Raw genomic sequence first — 23,280 nt, forward strand, 5'->3', positions numbered from 1 at the left:
TATTACAATGCCAAGATCCTCAGGTTAAAAAGCCATCAAGTCAATGCCTGAAAATATATAGTGAAGATATACTAAAAGCTTTAAAAACAAATACTGTACATAAAACAGGAACAGACATTTAGTATAACAGCTTTGAACCTCTTACTTTCCATCCTTCTGTCACAACCTGAACATTAGGGCAAAACAAAGCTTTGATTAAACCAATAGACTGGGATGTGCCACTGGTTATAGGATAATTAAGAAGGATCTCTCCAGAAATTTCACAAATGGTATGGCAGGTACAAAACAAGTTTGTTCCCTTCATGCAAATTGTACTTTTTTGCATAGAAAAATATGTGCAGCTTACCTGCAGTGGTCCGGTTTATACATTAACACTGTAGCCTACAATCTGTAAGATCTAATTTAAGATTACTTTTATGGCACTCATTTACTAGCAGTTTAGTGTACCCATTACTGAGTTCCCTCCAAGGGAGGGGGGCAGGGGAGCAAACACATTTTTCTTTATGTTATGATCTCCCATTCCCCCCAAGCATTGGTTCTCCACTTTTCTCTGCATACAGTACAGTATTTTGTTTTAGCCGTCATATTCGTGCAACAGCCACGTAAAATAGATTAGCAACATTTTTAAAGGGGAATGCATCCTGCTTATGCCCACTGATTGTGTTCTCTATCTTGTTTATTGCCCTACTCCTTAGAATTGCTTCCTTTATCCTGTCCCCATTACCAGTCACGATTCTTGGCTTACATTCCGCAGGATCAAAATCGAACTCCTTCCGATTAACCCAAGGCCTCCAATCCTCGGGCTCGCTTAGAAAAGGCAACCGAAATTAGATACACCTCAACCGCGGAAGTAAACAGGAAGGCGTCGTCTGTCTTCGGAAGCCACCGTTTTTCACCACATGAAATGCTGTTAATATCACAATAAACTACCACGGCTGCTCCCAGGCTGAAATAGCCTCATAAACTTTTTTTTTTTAAAGAAACACTTTTGTTCTGCTAAACTGGTTAACTTTTACAAGTGAGATGATAACATACTAGAGCAAGCACTAATCAAACGTTTCTTTAGCAAACTCCCTCAACGTCCGAAATCAGCCCTTCTGCAAAGCCTTTGCATTGCACATATAATTCGTACTTTTCGCAAGAAAAACAGGCGAAAAACACGGCCAAATATTCGACTGATTCCAAACGATGGCATAACATTTATACGAAATCCTCCGGACTCTAAAGGGCTTCTCGGATTACCGTATCCTTCCCAACTGTTCACCCTCTGCCAATCTCAGCTCCAAAACAGGGGGAAGAAATATCTTTTAACCAATTGTTCCAAAGTACCATTTTAAGACAAAACACATTTGGGACTTTCGTGTTACCTTTCGCTTCTGGCTGGGATAAAGCAATACTGTAGTTCTGCAGTCCATAATATTATTACTTTGCAAACCAACGCATATTGCTTCAGGTGTATTTTTCATGGATCTTCTCTCCTCCCCTCCAGTCCTTCTTTCCCAGGAAAATAAATAACACAACCAACTTACCTCTTCTGCTTAGGTATTCCCTCTACACTTGGATCGCCTCTCTCTGATAAATTGTATTATATTACTAGATATATTATTAAAGCATTATTACGGTTAGTAATAATACCAGTAATTGTTATTTAATTACAGAAAGCACCATCCTGCCCTTAGAGCAGCCCCTACAGCTGCTGGCCCTGCAGCTCCCTCCATGTGCCTCTTGGTCTTTTTTACTTTCATTTCCAGGTCTTCCCCAGCTCAGCCTCAGCAGCCAAGCAAAATGCTTCCTCGGAATCCCGACAGGTCCTAATAACCACCGGTTATTAGGCTTCGATCATTTTTCTTCTCTCTCTTTCTCACACGCGCGCGCACGAACCTCTTATTGCTAAACAAGATCTGAGCAACAATACTGAAATGAGCTAAGGGAGTATATTAGCAAAAGTATAACGTTGCAGAGAATTCCTTGTCCTTTAGTAATGCCCATCCTGATAAACCAAAGATCGTTTAACACTCTTTATTTATTATAACGATTAGGCCCTTGTAAGGTTTGTGTACTTTACCACAACAAACCGCAGTTAACTAACAAGGTACCAAGACACATCAGAGTTGCATACTCAGTCCTGTACCTAATTGTACAGCTGTGACGCTCACCACCTCGTCAATTAGCCACAATTAGAGATAGCAAGATATGCAGATGCTAAATGAACACCCATAGAATTCTGGCCATGATGTAAATTACAGGTATGTGTATTTGTGTACAGTATTTGGACTAGAAATCTGGGAGTTCCCCATGGACAAGACTGGGTTGCAGTACTAAGTGCAATTCAAAGGAGAATACTGTATGGTATTGAATTCAGTGGGAACTTATTTATAAGTATGTGCCTGAAAAGTATTTGCTTTCGTTGTTTTTGAAAAATGGGAAATAATTACAGTACTTACAAAATTATGCAGCTGCAACATGTTCACTATATTAAATTACAATAATGTCTTAAGAATATTTTTTTATTATGGCTGAATAATAATTTAACTGCTTCCCAATATAACTAGAATTTTTCAGTTCTATACAAACAAGTGTCTGAATACACTAAAGGGGAAGGAGAAGTCGTATGGTTCAGATGTTGGCTTTTACTGTGGTTCATGTTCCGTTATAGGTGCTAAATCAATAACATACCGTGTCTCTCTGAAAATAAGACAGGGTCTTATATTATTTTTGCTCCAAAAATGCATTAGGGCTTATTTTCAGGGGATGTTTTATTTTTTTCATGTACAACAATCTATATTGATTCACATACAGTCATGTCATCTTCTGGTTGCTGCACAATGGTGGAGGGCAGGGTTTCACTTAACTGAGGCTTATTTTGGGGGGTAGGGCTGATTTTACAAGCATCCTGAAAAATCATATTAGGGCTTATTTTCAGTTTAGGTCTTATTTTTGGGAAAACAGGTAGATGGGAGGACAATATGTTTTGTATAACAGGCCAGCAGCTTGTAGCATTTAGATATTATGTTTTAATGTCATAGTAACCAATGGTGTAGTGGACTCAGGCCTGTGAGAGTTTAACGCCTGTGACTTTGTGAATAGCAGGGCTGTTGCATAATTTGTCAATGCCTCCCATAAGGCCTTCCTGTGCCCTCTGAGCTTAGCTACCATCTGTATAGTACCTCGTAGAGAAACTGATTTTTTTAGAATCAGTACATTGTTGCAAGATGTTCCTGTTGTAATGCAGAGCATTTGAGGATATTTTGGTTTTGAATAGGCTACAGTATTTTAAAAAATTAGTTTTATAAAATAAGTGTTTCCCATTTGTTGCTATTTGCTGACTTGCATTTTTCAACTAGAGAGGGAGGCAGATTCCAGCAACTGTAATGAAGCACACCTGTTACATGACAAGACAGCTTTTGTACTCTTAAAAGATCCATAAAAGTGAAGCTCAGTGGTACTTTTCTTTTATGCAAATCGCATAGGATAGCCTGATACACATTTGTTTTTAAACAGGGGTGAGTAATATAGACAGCCTTGCCTCTGGGAAGCACAATTTATCAAAAACAGGAACGCTTGGGGAAACTTCCTGAAGAGCAAATTCCCCATTAAAACAAATTGTAATCCTCCACACTTTGTTCAATTAACAAACGAAAAAAATAGTTTATTTGTGTTTCACAAGTTTGATGGGATGCAGCCTGTGGTGGGTTCCAACGATAGAAATTTAGCCCCTAGACTGCCACAGCATACCCATCCATGATATAGTTCATCATCCTATTTCCCATATTAGAGACTACAGACTGCATACCTGATGGAATAATTATAACCAGTAATGCTCAAAGTGTGCTTCTCTACCAGCAGTGGGGAATCGGGTTTCAGGACTCAGTCTCACTAATGACTCGACTTGGGCACAACTCAGGGTTTATTTTTCAACAACCTGGACTCAACTCACAACTTGGGAACCACCAACCTCCCTTTTCTAGGGAAAAGAAACTCAGTTTTGGGATTCTGTACCAAAGACCTGGACTTGGATTAGGGACTTCGTACCTAATGCTTGGTCTCAGACTTGGGACTCGGACTGAAAGTCTTGTCAACATCCCTGTCTTCTGCTGAATACTTAGTCTTTTGGTTGTCTTAAACTTACATTTCTAACTGAACTTTTTTCATGTTGCAGTCTGGTGATAAATGTATGCACCTCAGCAACCAAGTATTCTTTATCTCGCCTTCTATCTCACAACATCTTCTAGTGACCAAAACTCCCCCTACAGATTCACTGGATTTTGCCACAAGATGTAGGAGAATCTGCAGGAATCTCAATATATATATGAATATGACTTATATATATATATACAGTATAGAGGGAGGGAGAATTTTGGTCACTAAAAGATGTTGTGAGACAGAAGGTGAGAGAAAGAAGCCTCTCGCTGGAGTGCCATCCAGGACATGGAAGTCAAAAGTGCGGGCCATTCAAAACAGAGGACAATTTGGCGGGAATGTGTAAGAAAAATAGAGTGGAGATAGAAGTGGAGATAGAAGTGGGGACAGCAGAAATAAAAAGAGGGGAAAGGGGATTGCCTCCAGGTTGGGAATGGGTCTGGGTACAAAACTCTTGGACTGGACAGAGGGAACAACTATGTGTGCCCAAGGAGGAGGTGGATTACCACCGGAGACAAGAAATTCCCCCATGGCCATTGTACTGGGGTGAAGCAGAGGCTCGCTAATGGTGGAAACAGCCGAGGGAAGAGAAGGAAAAGGTAGAAAGGGAAAAACAAGAGAGATTGAGATGGAGAGTGGAGGAGGCGAGGAGGAGAGGCTTCCAGGGGGACCGTTGGTCTTATTCCCAGCCACCAGAGATGGCAAGTGGGCCAGAACCACCGAGGATGAGACAATTCCCCTACTGGAAGGAGAGGATGCCGAGGTGTTGAAAGACGATTCCCTCCAGGGATGGCTGGGTCCATGAAATCATGAAGAAACCAATCCGTTCTTGAAAGATGCTTGGATAACCCTGTCCGACCTATTGGCAATGGGAACAGTTGTGGGACAATTTCATAGATAAGGATTTTTTGTTGAATACTCCAATAAACCTTTCCCCTGTTGCAAAGTTACCTAAGTCTATGGATGTTTTGTGGAGACCCAAATTCTAAAACTTGAACTCTCACAGATGTGCTTTTAAATATTGTGATTTTTTGTGATTAAGTGATTCTATATGATAAATTTTAATATGAGCATGTATTTAATTTTTTAAAATTGTAAATAAATTGTCTTCTAAACTTTATGTGTATTTTAATTACAGTGGTGCCTCGACTTACAGTACAAATGTATTGACTTGTGACCAATTCGAGTTACGAACAGCTCTGGCCGCAAAATTTTGCTTTGACTTGCGACTGGAGCTTTGAGATACAACTGGGGGAAAAGACAGGGAATTTAAACTGCTAACCATTGGTCAGCGAAGAGGCTGCTTCTCTGTAGCTCTTTCGCCCCAGTGGTTAAGAGTGTGCGCCTTCAGAGGAGGCTTCGGACTGCCTGATATTCCTTTCTGCTTTTTAAAATGCCTGTTCTGAGTGAGAACAGGGTTTTGCAGCATGGGTTTAGGCTGGGGGGTTATGTTTCTGTGCTGTGATGGGACTTGCATTGTTTTTTTTTAAAGTTTTTTTTCCCCGGCCAGAATGGATTAATTGCATTTCCGATGGGTCTTGCAGTGTTTGTTTGTTTTTTATGTGTGTGTTTTTTCCATCTGGAATGGATTAATCATGTTTCCGATGGGTTTTGTGGTGTTTTTTCTCATGGTGTGGTTTTTGCTTTTGTTTTGGCTGGAATGAATTAATCGCTTTTCCGATGGGTTTTGCGGTGTGTTGGTGTTTTTTCAGTGTGTGGTTTTTGTTTTTGTTTTGGCCAGAATGGATTAATTGTGTTTCTAATGGGTCTTGCAGTGTTCCTTTGTTCCCAGTTTTTTTTCCTTCTGCCCAGAACGGATTAATTGCATTTTTGATGGGTCTTGCACTGTTTGCTTGTTTTTCAGTGTGTGTGTTTTTTCTGTTTGGAACAGATTAATCATGTTTCTGATGGGTCTTGGGTTTTTTCCTCCGGCTGGAACGGATTAATCGTGCTTCAGTTTATTTCTATGGGAAATGGTGCTTTGAGCTACAACCAACTTGAGTTACAGCCATTTTCCAGAACCAATTAAGTTCGTAACTGATGGTACCACTCTACTATAAGCTAAGTTCCCTTTATGAAAGATAGGTGGCATAGAAATTAAATTAAAATTTAAAAGTATGCAAAGAATGACAATGATCTGATTTAATGAATGACTGTGGAAAAATAGCCAGGGAACTGTTACTGGGCCTGTCCAGCAACAGTTGATGAGAGAATTCTCTGATAAAAAAGACACTGCAAACTTTATCTTGTTAGTATTCAGGTACCAGTGGAGAAGAAGAAGATGGCTGCTTTCTTCACCCCAGACGTTTTTATTAAGTACGTAAAACAAGCAAAATTAGCATAAGATTTTAGCCAAAGAGGCGTCGAGAAACTTATCTTGTCTACACATTCCACACATGCGCAGAGAGAAAATCAAACAATTAAAAACACTGATGTTTCGACAGGACTTCCCCTCAGGCAACTCCTGATCTTCCCTCTTTTTCCTCTCTCCTAGTGTCTGTTCCATTTCGTCCAAAGTTTCTCCCCTTATTTAAAATTGTTTTAATTATTTTGTATTACGCTTGTTGTAAGCCGCCTAGAGTGGTCTTAAGTGACTAGATAGGCAGGATATAAATAAAATAAATAAAATAAATAAAATAATAAATAGAACAATGCATCTTTCTACTACAATAGCTTGATTATGCTAAACACCACTGCTGTATCCCTTAATAGCCACAAGATGGAACTTTGGACTAAAACTACCCACTAAAACTTCCCACAACTGACAAAATATCACTATTGTTTACTTACATACACAAATATGTATGTAGCAACTTTACATAGTTCCCTTTCTCCATTTACTCCTATAACAACCCTATAAAGTAGGTTTGGCTGAAAGATACTGACTGACCCAGTAAAATCAGGCAAGCTTTTGACTAGACAGAGATGTGAGCTTGGATCTTCATGTTCCTAATCAAACAATACTGTATGCTTGTATTATCAGTGCTTACTGTGTAAATACTGCCAAGAATGACATATATTGGCAACAAACCATTGCAACTATTAATGCACTAAATTTACATAATATAAACATTTGCATATTATACAAACTAGGCTGCCCAGATTTGTAGTACTAGAAAATGGCAACCCTTAGGCTGCTAAATTTCTGCCAGTTTATACAGTTCTTAAAGGCACAGGAACTCTGTTAGCCAACAAGCAGCAAACCTTAAAAAAAATAAAAGAAAAACTATATGAGGTAGTCCCTACAAAGATGCCAGCTCTACTTCTGCCTTTATTCTGTCAACACAATTACAATTACAACACAACATCAAGCACACTTATACATATTCTTCTGCTAATGTGCCATCCTTTGCTATCAATGCTCCTCTACACTCTACATAAGACAAATGGGACAAAATAATAATTGCACAAAATAATTAATGGATCTAAATCAGATATCAGGAATGGCAATCCCCAGAAACCTATTTCAGATAATTTCAATCTATTTGGACACTCTGAGCTGAAGTTCAGAGTTGCTATTTTGGAGAAGAAACATTACAAAACAAGGATCCAAAAGGAAACAGCTGAGACAAACTATATATAGATACATGCTGCTAGGTACTAATTTCAGTGGTTTGACTATTAGCAAAGGGTTCTTGGGCTATTACCAAATGTGAAATGCTACAATAATTATGTTGTTATCTGCTGTTATTTTCCATAGTCAGAGTTCTGTTGAGTCCAGGATAGCCCCTAGACTTTCCAAGTCAAAATTAATTGCCAGTAAGTCTTGACTCCAGAGAGAGTTAAAATGGTTTTTATTTATATTTATTTATTTATTTATTTAACTTATATGCCACCCACTCTACCCAAAGGTCTCTGGGTTCTGTCTGTTTGCTCCTCCAATCTAGATTGGAAGGTGAGATAACCTGCCCTGGCGAAGGAAAACCTGGCCAGCCTTATTCCTTTACAGAAACTCTGAGGAAACAAAAAGCATGTACATATATGTATAAATCTGACTGTGTTTTATCTTTCCAGATTGTATTCTGTGTGATCTAATTAGAGGTGTGCTCTTGTGTGTTTCGTGTAATGCCATGGTCCCTTCACTTCTTTCCCAACGCACCTCTTAGCCCACTACCAAATTGTGGGGAAATCCCCAGGGAACCCTGCTTGGAAGCCAGCCAAGCAGCAGTTGCATGAAAACCAGGGAGAGATCTCTGATAAATGAAGACACTGCAGACTTTATCTTGTTAGTATTCAGGTACCGGTAGAGAAGAAGAAGAAGATTAAGAAGATGGCTACCTTCTTCCCCCCAGACGTTTTTATTAAGCACGCAAAACAAGCAAAATTAGCATAAGATAAGAATTTGGCCATAGAGGCGTCATGTGGTTATCACTCTTAAGGCATTCCACGCCTGCGCAGAGAGAGAATCATAGAACAATGCATCTTTATACTACAATAACTTGATTATGCTAAACACCAGTGATGTATCCCTTAATAGCCACAAGATGGAACTTTAGACTACAAAATCCCCACATTCCCTCCGTTTGTATTTCATTTTGGATGAGCAAGTTACTGCCAGTAAGACTCCTGATGGTTTCTGAGTCCATGGAAGCTCTTCATTGATGGAGGGCAACAGCCATGTCATCTCAATCTGTATATCGTGCATCAGCCTCACCATAAAAATCACCTACTCTAGAAAGGAACACATGATATTAGAAGTGATACAATTGCTTAGCAGATAAAAACATTGATTGTACAGATGTTTGATATCACTTAGTGAAAACATTAATTAATGAAGGAATACATTGATTAAAACAAGCATAAGGCAAATACAAATTTTCAGTAAAATAATACCATGCATTAGTAGTATGCAAAGCCATCCCATAGGGAAGTGTTAATATTGTTGGTAATAATGGTATCACTCAAATCAACTAATATATGCTCAATTGAAAGCTGCAAATTATGGAAGCAAATAATACTTTGAGTATCTATTACAATAAAACATAGTATAAGTATGTGCAAGCAATTAGCGATGCTTTAACTGAAAGCTGCTTTAACTGGTCTACAGTATTTCACTCTGCAGAGCTACCATGATTCTTGTAGTGGCCAGTTCCCTGCATGAATACAACAGAAACACAAAGCTCAGATGTGGTGCGTAAATTGAACCTTTGAAATATTAGAAGTAGGAGGAATAGCATGGAAAAGAAGTTCAGATTGACCATGTTCTGAAATACTTTGCAAAGAGGCAAGAATTAAGGTTGGATCATCAATAAGACCAGGCAGTGAGCTCATGATTCATATAAAAGAGAAACATTCTGTCCATGAACATCAAATATATACTGAGCATGTTGCACCCAAGAATTGCCTTGATTGTCCGGAGCAGAAATACGTGGAACCAAGTACAGTTCAAGCAGTCCTAGGAGTCGGATGGCAGAGATGCACACCATCTTGCCAGGCGCCTTTGTCCAGTGCGACTGCAGCATCCTTGTCCCCAGGTGACCAAGAGAATTGATCCCTTACCACTCAGGTGGTAAACATTCTGTCCTGAAATGAACTTTAACTTGGGTTGTGAACCCTGTTAATGAGGAAAAAGCAGAAAATTTAAAGTATACAGAACTTTTGCAACAACCATAGGAACAATCTGACCCAGAAACCCCTCTGCCTGAGGTTTGCTTCTGCAAAAGAAATTTAAGCGTTAAGTGTGCTCTTTCCACAATTGCTTGCCCTGTGGAATTAAAAGGAATCTCATGCTTCAGTGAGAGTCCCCATTGAACATAAAATTCTTGAAAGGCAGATGATATATAGACAGGTCCATTGTCCAGTCTTCAGGCCTAGGATGGCCCATTACAGCAATTGTTCCAAATGTAATGTTGAATAACTTGTCTTACAGTCTCTCCATGAAGAGGAGATGCCAAATAAACCCAGAAAATGTATCCACAATCAAATGTAATTGAGGCAAAAACCTGCACTTGTGTGACATTCACGTGCCAACTACAGTGTCTCTTGCCTGAGTCATTGGGATAGAAAACATTCTGTAAAACATATTTACAGAGTAATGAAACATGTCATGAGAAGCAAATAGGATCAGAAAAAAGACTAAAGCACATGAATTCTGCTTGAAAGCTGAATCAGCAACAGCATTCCCTTCAGTAAAAACTCCCGGAAGTTGAGGGTGGGAACATATATGGGCGATGGAACAGAATGCTGTTCTGCTTTAAAGTAACAAAGTCAGGAAAACAGTGAAAACAAATCCTTATCTATGGAAGGAGACAGATATTTAAAAAAAGCAAATGCCTAAAAAGCTTATAAACGTGTGTCTACAACAAAGTTAAACTCATCATTAGAAAAAAGTTCAAACGCTGCCACGTGGCAACACCTTGGAAAGGCGAACCATCTGAAAAAAGCATCTGTGGAAAAACAAGTGGTTAATTGATAAGAAATACAGGAAAGCAGGCGCTTGTCTTTTGGAGAGTTCAACATCACCCTGCAGAAAAGAAAAATAGAGTTAATACGTCCCTGACAATTGTGGCAACATCTGGAACGATGCCTTGGCAAAACAAATTTGCAACTGCTTTAACACAGGAGTACAAGTTCAAGGGAGTGTGTGGCAAGTGCATCCATTCAACAATTGTGATCCTATCCTTGTCAGGGGTGTAGAGAACTGCAATTGACAGCCATGGCGTAGCTAAGATTGGACTTGAAATAGGAATGCAGGCGAGCTTGCAGTCGAAGTTGTTGAGAGATCAGCTGTAAGAAGCCTTCATCGATGAAGTTACCAGCATAACATGAACAACCAGGAAGTGCAGAGAACAACGGTGAGAGATCATTTGTAGACAATACCAAAACTGACGTGCCCAATTGATATCTCAATGGTATAGATGCAAACGTTTATGCCCAGTCTGTTGATTTTTCTGTGGGCTGCAAAAAACCCTTCTGCAAGAAGACTGTAGGTTGCCAAATGATTCTCCATTTAGACTGTCCGAATACAATGGCATTCTCTTGGCAGAACGCCCAGAATCGCTGATAAGAAGAGAGAACTAAGTCTGGGCATTGCGCCAGGTGTGGACCTTGAATTTGTTACTTCCAGAGACACAGAAAACAATACAGAGTTTATGTCCTAGCAGGCTGCACTGAATCCGTGGATGAGATTACAGGTCCCATCACGCTGAGATATTCAGGAAACTGCTAAGCAATGCAAGGTGTGATAGAATTTGTAGTTCTAGGAAGAACATGGAACATAGTGTCCAGGATGTTGCAAGTGGCTTGAGAGTAACAATGCTTTCTCCAGATTGGAAGGTGATGGGGGAAGCGCTTTAAGGAGTTGGCTCACCTCCTCCCACCCCATATGCATTTTTCTCTCTTACTGGCCAGGTGGGGGGGCAATCTTTCTCAGCTCTGACTGTCCAGCTGAGTAGGATTTTTCCCCAAACCTGAATGTTTGCCATGCGAGTTATCAGTCCTGGCACAACATTCAAGCTGAGACAAACAAAATCAGCGCATGTAAAAACCAGAACAGTGTAGCCTTGAGGAATAGCGGCACATTTAGCTTTAGAAACATAGACCCATTGTGGCAGTTCAAAACAGGCCTCCTGTTGGGCTGTCCCCCTTACATTTTCTTCCTCCTCCCCTTCTGATTTCTCACAAGACACATGGCATGCTTGTAAAGCTTCTTTTGTATACCAGCCCGTGACATCACATGAATCCTGCAGATCCCCTATTATTCTCTCTTGGCCTGGGGGTGGCCCTGGGTCCCATTTCCCTGGGTCCCATTTCCCACGTGCCCTTGGCTGACTGAGAACTGCGTCCATGAGACGGACTTGAACAGCAGAAGCGAATATACCTGCTCCCATAATAATTGGCTGACGTACAGAAACAACAGCATTAATTTCTGCTTGCTTAGTTGCTAAATCTTGCCATCCTTGAAGGCAAATGAGTCCTTCTGCTGGTGGAAGGAGACCCCTACTCCAGTCACTAGGGGCCGGCCGTTGGGCAGATGAGGATTCCGGGAGAGTCTGTGTCTGTTTGTCCTTGAGACTGAGTTGCAGTTCGCGGACGCCTTGATATGGGAGCAGTTCAGAACTATGAGAAACTGCCGCGGCATCTCCCTGTGCCTGTGCTTGTGTTCCCTGAATGCCAGGATAAGCAGTTTCTAAAGCAGCACCCATTGTATCCATTAAAGGACAGTTAGAAATTTTGTTCTCAGTTGCCTGATGCACGGCAGGACTAGGAGACAATGCTGAGGTGTTCCCAGGCTGAGGCTCGGTTGGCTGGGCAGAATGAGACAAAGAGTCCAGCAGCGGAACCAAGGGGGCTGGTGTGAGAGGAAGGGGAGGCAAAATTTGAGGGAGTTGTTTGAACAGATTATTTTCAAATTCTTGGTCGAAAAGAATGTTCCGTAGTGGTGCCAAGCCTTGAAGGCCAGTACGCACTTTGCAGCATGTAGAAAGCACTTTTGCTGTAACTCTTGGATGTCCCTGTAAACAGCTGCCTATTTTAGACCATTCCTTGAGGTCCAGTGTCCCTTCTTCGGGGATCCAGGGACATACATCCCGAATAGTATGAACTAAATCTTCCACTTCTGTGCGTGTGGTCGTGTGACCATTCCTTTTTAATAAGAAGTGGAGGTCCTGTACTTCCTGAAGATTAGATACAAAGCTCCCCATGTTTGCTAGGAGTCTAGGTGTCTAACTTGACAAATTCAACACTCACCCGGGATCCTTGCGGATGTGTGACGTCTGAAACCCTTGCCGGGCGAGGGCAGTGTGAATTGTCGCGCTGTTGCGTTGCTCAGCTTGTCCCGTGCTTCTTGCCTCACACGGGCCGCCAAAATGTGGGGAAATCCCCAGGGAACCCTGCTTGGAAGCCAGCCAAGCAGCAGTTGCATGAAAACCAGGGAGAGATCTCTGATAAATGAAGACACTGCAGACTTTATCTTGTTAGTATTCAGGTACCGGTAGAGAAGAAGAAGAAGATTAAGAAGATGGCTACCTTCTTCCCCCCAGACGTTTTTATTAAGCACGCAAAACAAGCAAAATTAGCATAAGATAAGAATTTGGCCATAGAGGCGTCGTGTGGTTATCACTCTTAAGGCATTCCACGCCTGCGCAGAGAGAGAATCATAGAACAATGCATCTTTATACTACAATAACTTGATTATGCTAAACACCAGTGATGTATCCCTTAATAGCCACAAGATGGAACTTTAGACTACAAAATCCCCACACCAAATACTGTATGTAATGCCACAAATATTGTTTCTGCTGCTGTTACCTGTAGCCTAAGGTTCTTTTAACTACTAACTATTGTTGCTTTCAAAGAACAAAGCCTGGAAGGAAAAGATCTGAATGTAAAACAGAGATCACTACCAGGGGTGAAATGTCACACTGACTCACAATTTGCAATTTGTGTCTTTTTATCTTGTTAAATTACTGCCATGTAATCTCACTCTTGTGGGACGTGGTGGCGCTGTGGGTTAAACCGCAGAAGCCTCTGTGCTGCAACGTCAGAAGACCAGCAGTCGTAAGATCGAATCCATGTGACGGACTGAGCCCCCATCACTTGTCCCAGCTCCTGCCAACCTAGCAGTTCAAAAGCATGTAAATGCAAGTAGATAAATAGGAACCACCTCAGTGGGAAGATAACAGCATTGTGTCTAGTCGCGCTGGCCACATGACCAAAGAAACTGTCTTTGGACAAATGTTGTCTCTATGGCTGGGAAACGGGGATGAGTACCACGCCCTAGAATCGGACATGACTGGACTAAATGTCAACGGGAACCTTTACCTTTACCTAATCTCACTTTTATATCTGAAGGAAGTTAACTCTATCCACAAAATATAAAATTAAATAGTGTATATTTTAAAATGTGATATATAACATTTTAAAATACAGCAGTTAGTCTTCCAGGTGCCATGTTTTTGAATTATTTGATTAAAAAATTAATGATTTTCTTTATTTAAATTTTTTACTCCACCTTTCTCTTTAAGGACTCAAGTCAGCTTATATAATTAAAAGACAATATTTAAAGCTAAAACCAGTAAGTACTGTACTGTATACAGATACTGTACTAAAAAAGATCAAATACCACGTATTTTGTTTTTATTTTCTTTTGTTTCTTGTCTCAAATGCTTGCACAGTTTAAGAGGGCTACGACTTCGAAAAACACCCTACAAGGTTGGATATTGCTTTTTTTTTGAACTCTATAGACAAAGTAGTAAGTCAAGAGCGTCTTCCATCTGAAAAACTACAACTCCCAAAATGCTTCGCGACCAACAGAGCCGCGCGTTATACGATACCAAATGGTGACTTCCTCACGCCGTCTCCGTTCTTGAACTGCTAGACTGGTCGAACCGAGAAAGGAGGGGGGGAGGAAACGGCGAGAAAGCCCGCCTGCGCATGCGCAAAAGCTGGACGCGCTAAAGAGCGAATCAGAACCCAGGAAACAAAACTGCCGGCTTTCAAATCCTCCGCCTCCTTTAACGCCATCATCCTCGGAGGCGGTGGTGGCGACGTGACGGGCGGGAAGCGGGCGCTTGGCAGGTAAGCAGCCGCGGCTTGGCTCTGCTATTCGCCCGCTTAGGCGCGGGGAGGGGGCGCTTGGTTGGTTTGGTTTACTCGGAAGACGCCGTGAATTGGCGGGATGGATGTTTTCTTGAGGTTAGCCACGCCGAATTGGGAGGAGCTCCTACTGTTGAGCAGAGGGGAACTTGCTTTTTAACCCCTTGTCGTTACACGTGTAGGCGTGTTCATACGTCTTCGCCATACATGTGCTCTGTACTCTTGCGGATCAGAGACTAAACTCGTGTTTGAGCGATCTGATCAGACCTCGCTCCTCTTAGCACTTCTTTCTGCCCCCCAAAAAACCCCTCCCTATTTAGTCCGTGTGTGACGTCATGCCCCCATTGGCCCAGGAACCTTGGGTCTCTGTCTCGGGGGCAGCATGGATGGGTTGTGAAATCGTCTTGGGTTGTGTGTATGCGTGGAGTCCGTGCTTTAGAACGCGTGGACCTGCCGCTTATTTGAAGTGAAACAGAATATGGAAGGTTGCGTTATATAGGAGACACAGGAAGGGATTCAGTTAGTGCAATAAAAGTTGTGACAGATAAGTGCAGTTGCAACTCTTAACAATAAGAAATGTGTAAGGAGAGGTTGAAAGGAGCGGAACAATAAAGAGTAGCTTGCACTTTTGAATTATTTTATTTTACTAATGAAAAATTAGCCTCTGTGGCAAATCACTAGTAAGAATAGTTTTTTAACATTTAAGAGATAATATGCTTTAAATATGTTCAGCACAGATAAGAGCCAGTAGAACTTTTGTTACAGCAGCAGCATACAACTCAAGTCATTTAATGAAGTATTTTGGGGTATTTATTTGAAACTTTAATATGGCTTTTCATTAGAGTAGCTTCAAACAATCAAAAGTAAACAGGCACAACAGAGAATTGACAGGATAGGAAGTGGCATGAAGTTTACCACAAGGCATAATGAAACAAAATGATAAGTTATAACCTAAGTTGGGGGGGGGTTTAACCAGGGCTGCTGGAGCAGGGAGCTCAGCCATCTGGGTACCACAACTGAAAAAAAAAAGTCTTGTTCTGTATCACACCCAGTAGTATTTCAGAAGGTGGCAAAATATCAGTAATCTTAGTAAATGAACATAATTGTGTGAATAAAAAGTGGCCTTTTAACATAAGTCCCAAACCATTTATTTAGATTTTCAAAGGGAGCTAGCATAGCTGAATTGCATTTATAAATGAACCAGAAACTATTGATGATTGAACAACAGTGATGCTGCATTTTCTCAAAAAGAGCCCCAGGGCAAAGCCCTGGCTGCAGCATTTTACATCAGTTGAGGTTTCCAGACATTTATTCAGAGAGCAACCAACACAGTCCTGTAAAATAGCCTAACACAGAGGTACTGTAATGAAGTCATGTTTGATGGTGAATGGATCTGCTTTCTGGATAAAAGACCTGAGTTGGTGTGCTAGTTAAAGATGTGCTAAAATATTCCTGATTAGTTACTACTTTATTAATTAGGAGCAAAGCTGGGTCTAGAAGTCCTCCCAGACTATGGATATCATCTTCTGAGGAGAGTGCAGCCACCCTACAGTATTCACTTTATACCTTATACTAGACTAAGTTTCCTAAATGACCAACAACATGTCTGTCTTACAGTTCCTCTTTGTTAGCCCATCTCTGTTTCATTCTGGCACTCAGGTTAGTGTATTGCACAGCTTACCCTGGAAGGGAGGGAACAACAAGTGTGCTGTGATTAACAGATTAATGACACAACCCCCCAAATCTCTGGGCATCCTTTCCATTGGTTTCATATAATAATTGATTAGAAAGAGGGTGAGATGGTACCCACTAGGGCAGTGGTCCCCAACTTTGGGCCTCCAGATGTTCCTGGACTACAACTCCCAGAAGCCTTCAACACCACCTCTGCTGGCTAGGATTTCGGGAGTTGAAATCCAAAAACATCTGGAGGCCCAAGGCTGGGTACCACTGCAGTAGGGTACTAAAGCCTGATTGATATCCATGGGCTGAAACCGTAGTTCCACAGCATCATCTTTTGGGACTTGTACCCGGAAACAAAATAATCTGAAAGCTGTCCTGAAGTTACTGTAGGGATAAGGAAGTAATGTTTGGTGCTCCAGGTACTGTAGATGTCAATTTCCAAGAAGCCCCAGCTAAATTGGTCAGTGTTTGAGGATTGTGGGAGTTGTAGTTCAAACTCTGATGCACAAATTGTTCTTCATGCCTTTTGTTTTATCAGTGCTGACTGGCTGGTTGCATTTTTACAGTGTTTCTGTAATAATGAAAGCTCTGATCTGACGCTATCTATACTAATGCAAATAAGAGGCTTGTGCAGATCATTACCATATACAGCGGTGCCCCGCATAACGAGCGATTTGTTTAACAATGAATCCGCATAGTGATGTGTTTTTTGCAATCGCAAAACAATGTTTTAAATAGTAAAAAATCGCTTTGTGATGATCGGTAAGCTGTTTCGCTTACCGATTACCGCATAGCAATCTTTTTAGAACAGCTGATCGGTGGTTCCAAAATGGCTGCCGTGTAAATAAAATGGCTGCCCGCAGTGTTTTCGCGCCCTTTCCTCGCTTACCGGGCAGCAAAAATGGTGGTCGCATTGAGGATTTTCGCATAACGGTGAGTTTTTTCCCCATAAAAAAGGTAAAGGTTCCCCTTGACAATTTTTGTCCAGTCGTGTTCGACTCTAGGGGGCGGTGCTCATCCCTGTTTCCAAGCCATAGAGCCAGCGTTTTGTCTGAAGACAATCTTCTGTGGTCACATGGCCAGTGCGACTAGACACGGAACGCTGTTATCTTCCCACCGAGGTGGTGCCTATTTATCTACTTGCATTTGCATGCTTTCGAACCGCTAGGTTGGCGGGAGCTGTGAGAAGCGATGGGCGCTCACTCCGTTGCATGGATTCGATCTTACGACTGCTGGTCTTCTGACCCTGCAACACAGGCTTCTGCGGTTTAGCCCGCAACGCCACCACGTCCCCTTTTTCCCCATAGGAACGCATTAAACGTGTTTTAATGCATTCCTATGGGCTTTTTTGCCCCGCATAGCGACAAATCCGTATAGCGACGATTTTTTCGGAACGGATTATCATCGCTATGTGGGGCACCACTGTACTGTATTTAGAACCATAGAATCATAGGCTAATGGAATTAGAAGGGGCCTAAAAGGCCATCAAGTTCACCCCCATGCTTAGTTCAGGAATCCAGATTAAAGTATATCTGACAGGTGGTTGTCTATTTCCTTTTGAATGCCTCTAGAGTTAGAGCACACCCCATCTCCCCAGGTAATTAGTTCTGTTGGTGTACTGCTGTAACAGTGAAGAAGCTGTAGTGTCAGAATATATATTTATTATAATTTGTAATAATAACATGCAGTATTAGACCTGTGATTCAAGTTGCAATCCTGTATATGCTTATCTTGGAGTAAGTCCCATTGAAATCAATGGGCTTACTTCTGAGTTGATATTCATGCAACATAATTATAAATCGAGTAAATCTGTTCTTATCTAGTAGAGTTCCATAATTCTAGCTAATATAATTAACACCATTGCATGTTGCATTGACATTGAAACCAAAAACCTCTGCTGATCTTCAGCAGTTGAAGATCCAATCTGATCAAGAGGCATGTGCATTTGCCTATATTCTGATATGCGCCCATGTAGAAGTCTGTAATAATTTTAGTTTGCTCTTGTAAGATGCCTGACGTGTGGAGGGGTAGGTTGAGAGGATTACGTGAGAGGATTATCATTGATTTTAGGTGCACGTCTTGCCTTGAGCATTGTGTTTGCAAGTACAGTACAAACAGCACATGGCCTGACAGATTCATGTGTTTCCCCCAATACTCTCCTGTTGAAGAAGGCTTTTGAATACTGTACACTTCATGCCCAAAGGCCAAGTCAGTTATTTCCCCTGGTCACTTTATATAAAACAACTTTTATATAACTTTTATATTTTTGCAGTAAGACAGATTCCATAGGTTGGTTGTTTTAGACTTTAAATGTACAGTACAGTAGTTGCTTGTGTTGTTTCAGAACATAAGGTACAGATTGTGGAATTAGATCGAAGGCCCATCTAATCAACATCTTGTTCCACACACTGACCAACCACTAGCTTTCTCTTTCTTTCTTTTTTCCCAACAGCCAGCAGAACAAATTGAGCCACAATTTGGAAAATCTCCTGTCCAGCATTGTCTGTCTCTGAACCCAAAGATTTAATATTTATTGAGAAGGGGAAAGTGTTTGTTTTAGCAACAGATTAAATATGATTTAAGGTTGAAACCAGATGGTTTGAAATACTGTATAGTTAACAGAATATTAATGCCAGAAGGTATAATTAGGGTTGTAGGGGAATGCGATACCTCCATTCTAAAAATAGTTTGAAGGTGTTATTTCTTTTTAAATGTGTCAAGATTTAGACTTGCATTCTGCTGCAGGCATAAAATAAGAAACAAGGTGCATTTCTTATTATGTAAGTAGAATATTTAAATAATAAGGGAGAAAATATCTTTTACTGTCAGCTTTAGGCGGACACTTAGACTAGGTAAATAACTTGGCTTGGTGGGGTACTATTTATTGTATACTAGAATGATGATTGTTCTGTTTAGTACATAATGGAAGATTGTATGCTTTAAACAATCATCCAAGAATCATGTTGCAATCAATCCCAGTTATTTAAATTTTAAAAGGTGTTCTGTAGAGCTCAGTATTTTCAAGAGATGAAAACAAAACACTTTAGAACTGGCTTTTTGACAGAGAGATGAATTCTAAAACCTGTATAAGTCATACTGATTAGCAAGATATAGTCTGTATTTGCTAGAAGAGATTCTAGATGCTAAAGTCTAATCCCCTATCCAATGGAAGTGCTACATAACCTGTGCTTCCCTTGTCTTCTGTTGTCACCTTGGTAGGAACTATGCATTTGTCAGTAAGTTTTTTAGTGTGGGTTATCTACCAACAGGAGTGAGAACACTTGAAACACATGTCTTATTTTAATGTGATTCCTCCTCATTTTGAAGCAGGTCATGTAGTTCCAGCTGCCAGCCTACCAGTGCTAGAAAGCTTCAGCCTGCTTGACATGCAGCATAAAAATGAAGTGGCTGGAGCTGCCTCCTACCCTGGGCAAGAGTAATGCTGGTCAGCCACTGTTGCGATAGTTGGGAAGCCTCTCAGCACTGGCAACGTTGTTCTTGCCCAGGGGCCACCTCCAACAGCTTTGCTTTCACTACATGTTGAGCAGGCAAGGAGTTTCTGCCCTTGATCCTCTGCAGGGCTTGTTTGTTCAACAGGTAGCTGGATGGTAGCAGTTATCAAGGAGTGTTTTGGAACTAGAAGCGGGGGGGGGGGGAGGTCTTCCCGGCCATCAAAGATGCTACCACTGCCAGTATGTTTCCTGGTTACCTGGCCACCTGCTGGACAAGCAAGCCTCATGGATGAGGAAGGGATTTCTCACCCAGCTCACTGCAGAGGAAGTCCTATTGTGGTTTAAAACAGTGCATGTTGGGCACCACTGTGGCTTATATCATGTGAAGTGAGGAAAGTTGCGTCTTATTCCACCCAGTTTTTACCGAATATGTAATTGTAGCCCTGTTGTTGTTTAGTCGTTTAGTCGTGTCCGACTCTTCGTGACCCCATGGATCAGAGCACGCCAGGCCCTCCTGTCTTCTACTGCCTCCCGGAGCTGGGCCAAATTCATGTTGGTCGCTTCGATGACACTGTCCAACCATCTCATCCTCTGTCGTCCGCTTCTCCTCTTGCCTTCACACTTTCCCAACATCAGGGTCTTTTCCATGGAGTCTTCTCTTCTCATGAGATGGCCAAAGTATTGGAGCCTCAGTTTCAGGATCTGTCCTTCCAGTGAGCACTCAGGGTTGCTCACTGCAGCCCTTCTATCATTCTTATCCTTCCTTTTCCTTTGATAGTCTTCTCCTGACATTAGAGCAAAACTAGTCCTTTAATTTTAATGTAATTTAATCTTCAAATGGGCTACTGATTAGAAAGTAAAGTTGGTCTACTGTTGCCTTATATGTATGTCTAGACGGTGCCACCTGCGTTCAAACCTCTTCACAGAGTTGAGCAGGCAATGTGCAGTGCTATAACAACCACACATTCCCACAATTTTTAAAAGTGGCTTAGTGTCTGACTGTGAGAAATCTATGTTTCTGGACTGAATATAAAGTTGACTTTTAAAAATTATGGATGTTGTTTCCTAGACTCTGCAGGGTAGTGCATTTGGCCAAGCTGCATTATTTACGTGAAGCTTAGCAGTAGCATTGTAGTATGTACTAGTAAACTATGTTTTTTAAATCTCTTTTCAATAGCTGTTCTCTAATCCCTGGCTCTCGAAACAAGCATGTGGTGGCTTGGGTAATTTTTTGTTCTTTTATTTTCCCCTGCAACATGTGACATAGCCTGCTAGGTTTGATAGATCTGGGTAGATGCTGCAACATTCATGTGGTGCTTTCATGTTAGTATTATCCTGGTCCCCGCCCTCCTGTTCTCTTCTCACAGCATGCTGTTACGTGAGGTAGTTGAACATTAATATTTTGTTGTATTTGTATAAGAGGGAGGAGAAAGGGGTGAACCTTGAGATTAAAAAAAGGTGATCTTCAGACCAGTGTTTTGGTCACCATAAGCCAATATAGCTATGCTGTTTGGGGATGATGTAAGTTGTATTCCAAAGAGTAATTCCTTGTCCACCTTTAATGGTTTCACTGTGAAGGTTAAAATAGTAAGATGAATAAGTGGTTGATCTATGGAGATAGTGACCTATAAAATAACAAATTTAGCACAATTATCATCTTTGGCTTCCTTACTTTTTAGTTTGCCACTAGAGGATCAGAGCAGGCTAATCCATCAGAACTCCTAGGAGTTACCCCCACCTCAAGAAGTGCATAATTTCTCAATTCTCCTCCTCTTCCTTCTTAGCATCCTTCCCAGCTGAGACAAGGTTGGCCCAATCCAGAAATGGCATCAGAAGACATTACTAAGTTGGCAGAGTCGCTTGCTAAGACCCAAGTGGGCGGAGGGCAGCTGAGCTTCAAAGGCAAGAGTCTGAAGCTGAATACTGCAGAAGATGGTAAGAGGAATGCCATTACTATTTGCACCATAACTTAGATTTTAATTCCTGTTCACAAAATATTTCATTTTGGAGAAGCAGTGTACAATTTGAGAATTTCACCTTATACTTTCCCTTTTAAAAACTCCTTTGTTCAATAATTGCCACTGTAAGGTCACTAATAAAGTAATAAAGAAGCTGAATTGTTTGTGATTTCTAACATTGCCGTTTCTGATGTCAGATATGTGTCTTAAGTGGACAAAGCAGCTACTTGAAGCCTGGGAAAGGAAAGTATCAATGACCAGGAGAGCCTATAGATAATGGATATGTTGAAGCAGTGTTCAATCACTTTTTCTTCTGGATCATGTCCTATAACAAGATACTGTCCTATAATTATTTCTGAGTAGCACTCTGTCTCTGCTGATCTGCATTGACTAGACTACAGTCTAACAAATGCTGATGAAGATCATCATGTGGACTAAGGTCTATGATAGATAAATCTAATGTACTCTAAAACAAAAAAGATTTTGCTGTACCTGAAAATTGTCTGCTTTTGGAGAATTTTCTACACCCAAATGTTTCATCGGCCAAAGTCCTCTTGCATAATTATGTAAATGGTGTAACTTTTGGAGGCAAGTTACCTCAAGTTAAGAAATCATTGTAGTTACATAACTCAGTATGCAGCAGCTAATGTCTGTAGTGCTTTCTTAACTTAAGGTTATTTACTTCCAAAAGTTATGCCATTTTTATTGCACCAGCGAGAAGATCTGGGCAGCGAGAAGATCTGGGTCACTGAGTAGGTCTGTGCATTTTTTAAAACTGACTCAGATGTTAAATGGGAAAATAAAAGCAGCTCAGCCAGTATTCTGTTTGGAACACAAAGGATATCACATAAGCATTATCCTGCTGTGGCAGTCTCTGTATAATGCAGCCAATCATGCAGTTGGTTGTGCCACCCAATTTCACAAGACTGGACATGCAAAGAGCTGATTGCTAAAGCAGGAGAAATATTTATGCAATTGGCCTTCAGTGATTGCAGAACACAGCAGGATACTGGCTATCATGTAGCACCTGAAAAGAAACTGGCATTCTTCTGTCCCAAATAATGTTCTAGAAAGTGTGTCTGAAATCAACTCAGAGAAATCCTGGAAAAATTCTATAATTTTTTTTAAATAAATAAACTATTTTGCTTCAAACTATTGTGATACAAATTGTGTTGGTAGAAGTCAAGGATGTTAAAATGAGCTGGTGGATAAATAGGATAAGGAATGGGAAGTATAATTCTCCTCTTCTTCCTTCTTAGCATCCTTCCTAGTGCCTAACCAAGGCAAGAAATGCAGAATTTGGGCCATTTCATATATTATTATACTGCTACTAGCATTATCGCTTGCCATTTGACATACAGGATGGAACTGATGATGTTGGAGTCCAGCAACCTCTGCAGAGCCCCCTATCCCTAAATTAGGGGATGTAATTGTTCCTCCAGAGCTCTCAAGACATTCTTATGTCACAACTGGCACTAAGCATGGCAGTCTTAATTTGGGAGATAAGTGAAATT

General features: G+C 41.0%; 2 protein-coding genes across 4 annotated transcripts in view; one reads left to right on the plus strand and one right to left on the minus strand.

Annotated features, from left to right (window-relative positions):
- The window catches only part of ZC3H7B (zinc finger CCCH-type containing 7B), a 69,182-nt gene extending 67,322 nt beyond the window's left edge, over positions 1-1,860 (minus strand). The window contains exon 1 of one of the 2 annotated variants that reach the window (XM_020787862.3): positions 1,530-1,860. The gene's annotated coding sequence lies outside the window, so the exon portion shown is untranslated. The remainder of the gene's footprint in view (positions 1-1,529) is intronic. The other variant, XM_020787860.3, reaches the window with a different exon arrangement.
- Positions 1,861-2,229: 369 nt separating this feature from the next.
- The window catches only part of RANGAP1 (Ran GTPase activating protein 1), a 38,207-nt gene continuing 17,156 nt past the window's right edge, over positions 2,230-23,280 (plus strand). The window contains exons 1-2 of one of the 2 annotated variants that reach the window (XM_020787865.3): positions 2,230-2,246; positions 21,593-21,743. In XM_020787865.3, coding sequence (XP_020643524.3) covers positions 21,632-21,743 — 112 coding nt within the window. In that variant the 5' untranslated portion in view covers positions 2,230-2,246; positions 21,593-21,631. Of the gene's footprint in view, positions 2,247-14,532; positions 14,659-21,592; positions 21,744-23,280 lie in introns of those variants that run through there. The other variant, XM_020787864.3, reaches the window with a different exon arrangement.

The sequence above is a fragment of the Pogona vitticeps genome, chromosome 5, assembly GCF_051106095.1.
Source record: "Pogona vitticeps strain Pit_001003342236 chromosome 5, PviZW2.1, whole genome shotgun sequence".
Lineage (NCBI taxonomy): Eukaryota > Metazoa > Chordata > Lepidosauria > Squamata > Agamidae > Pogona > Pogona vitticeps.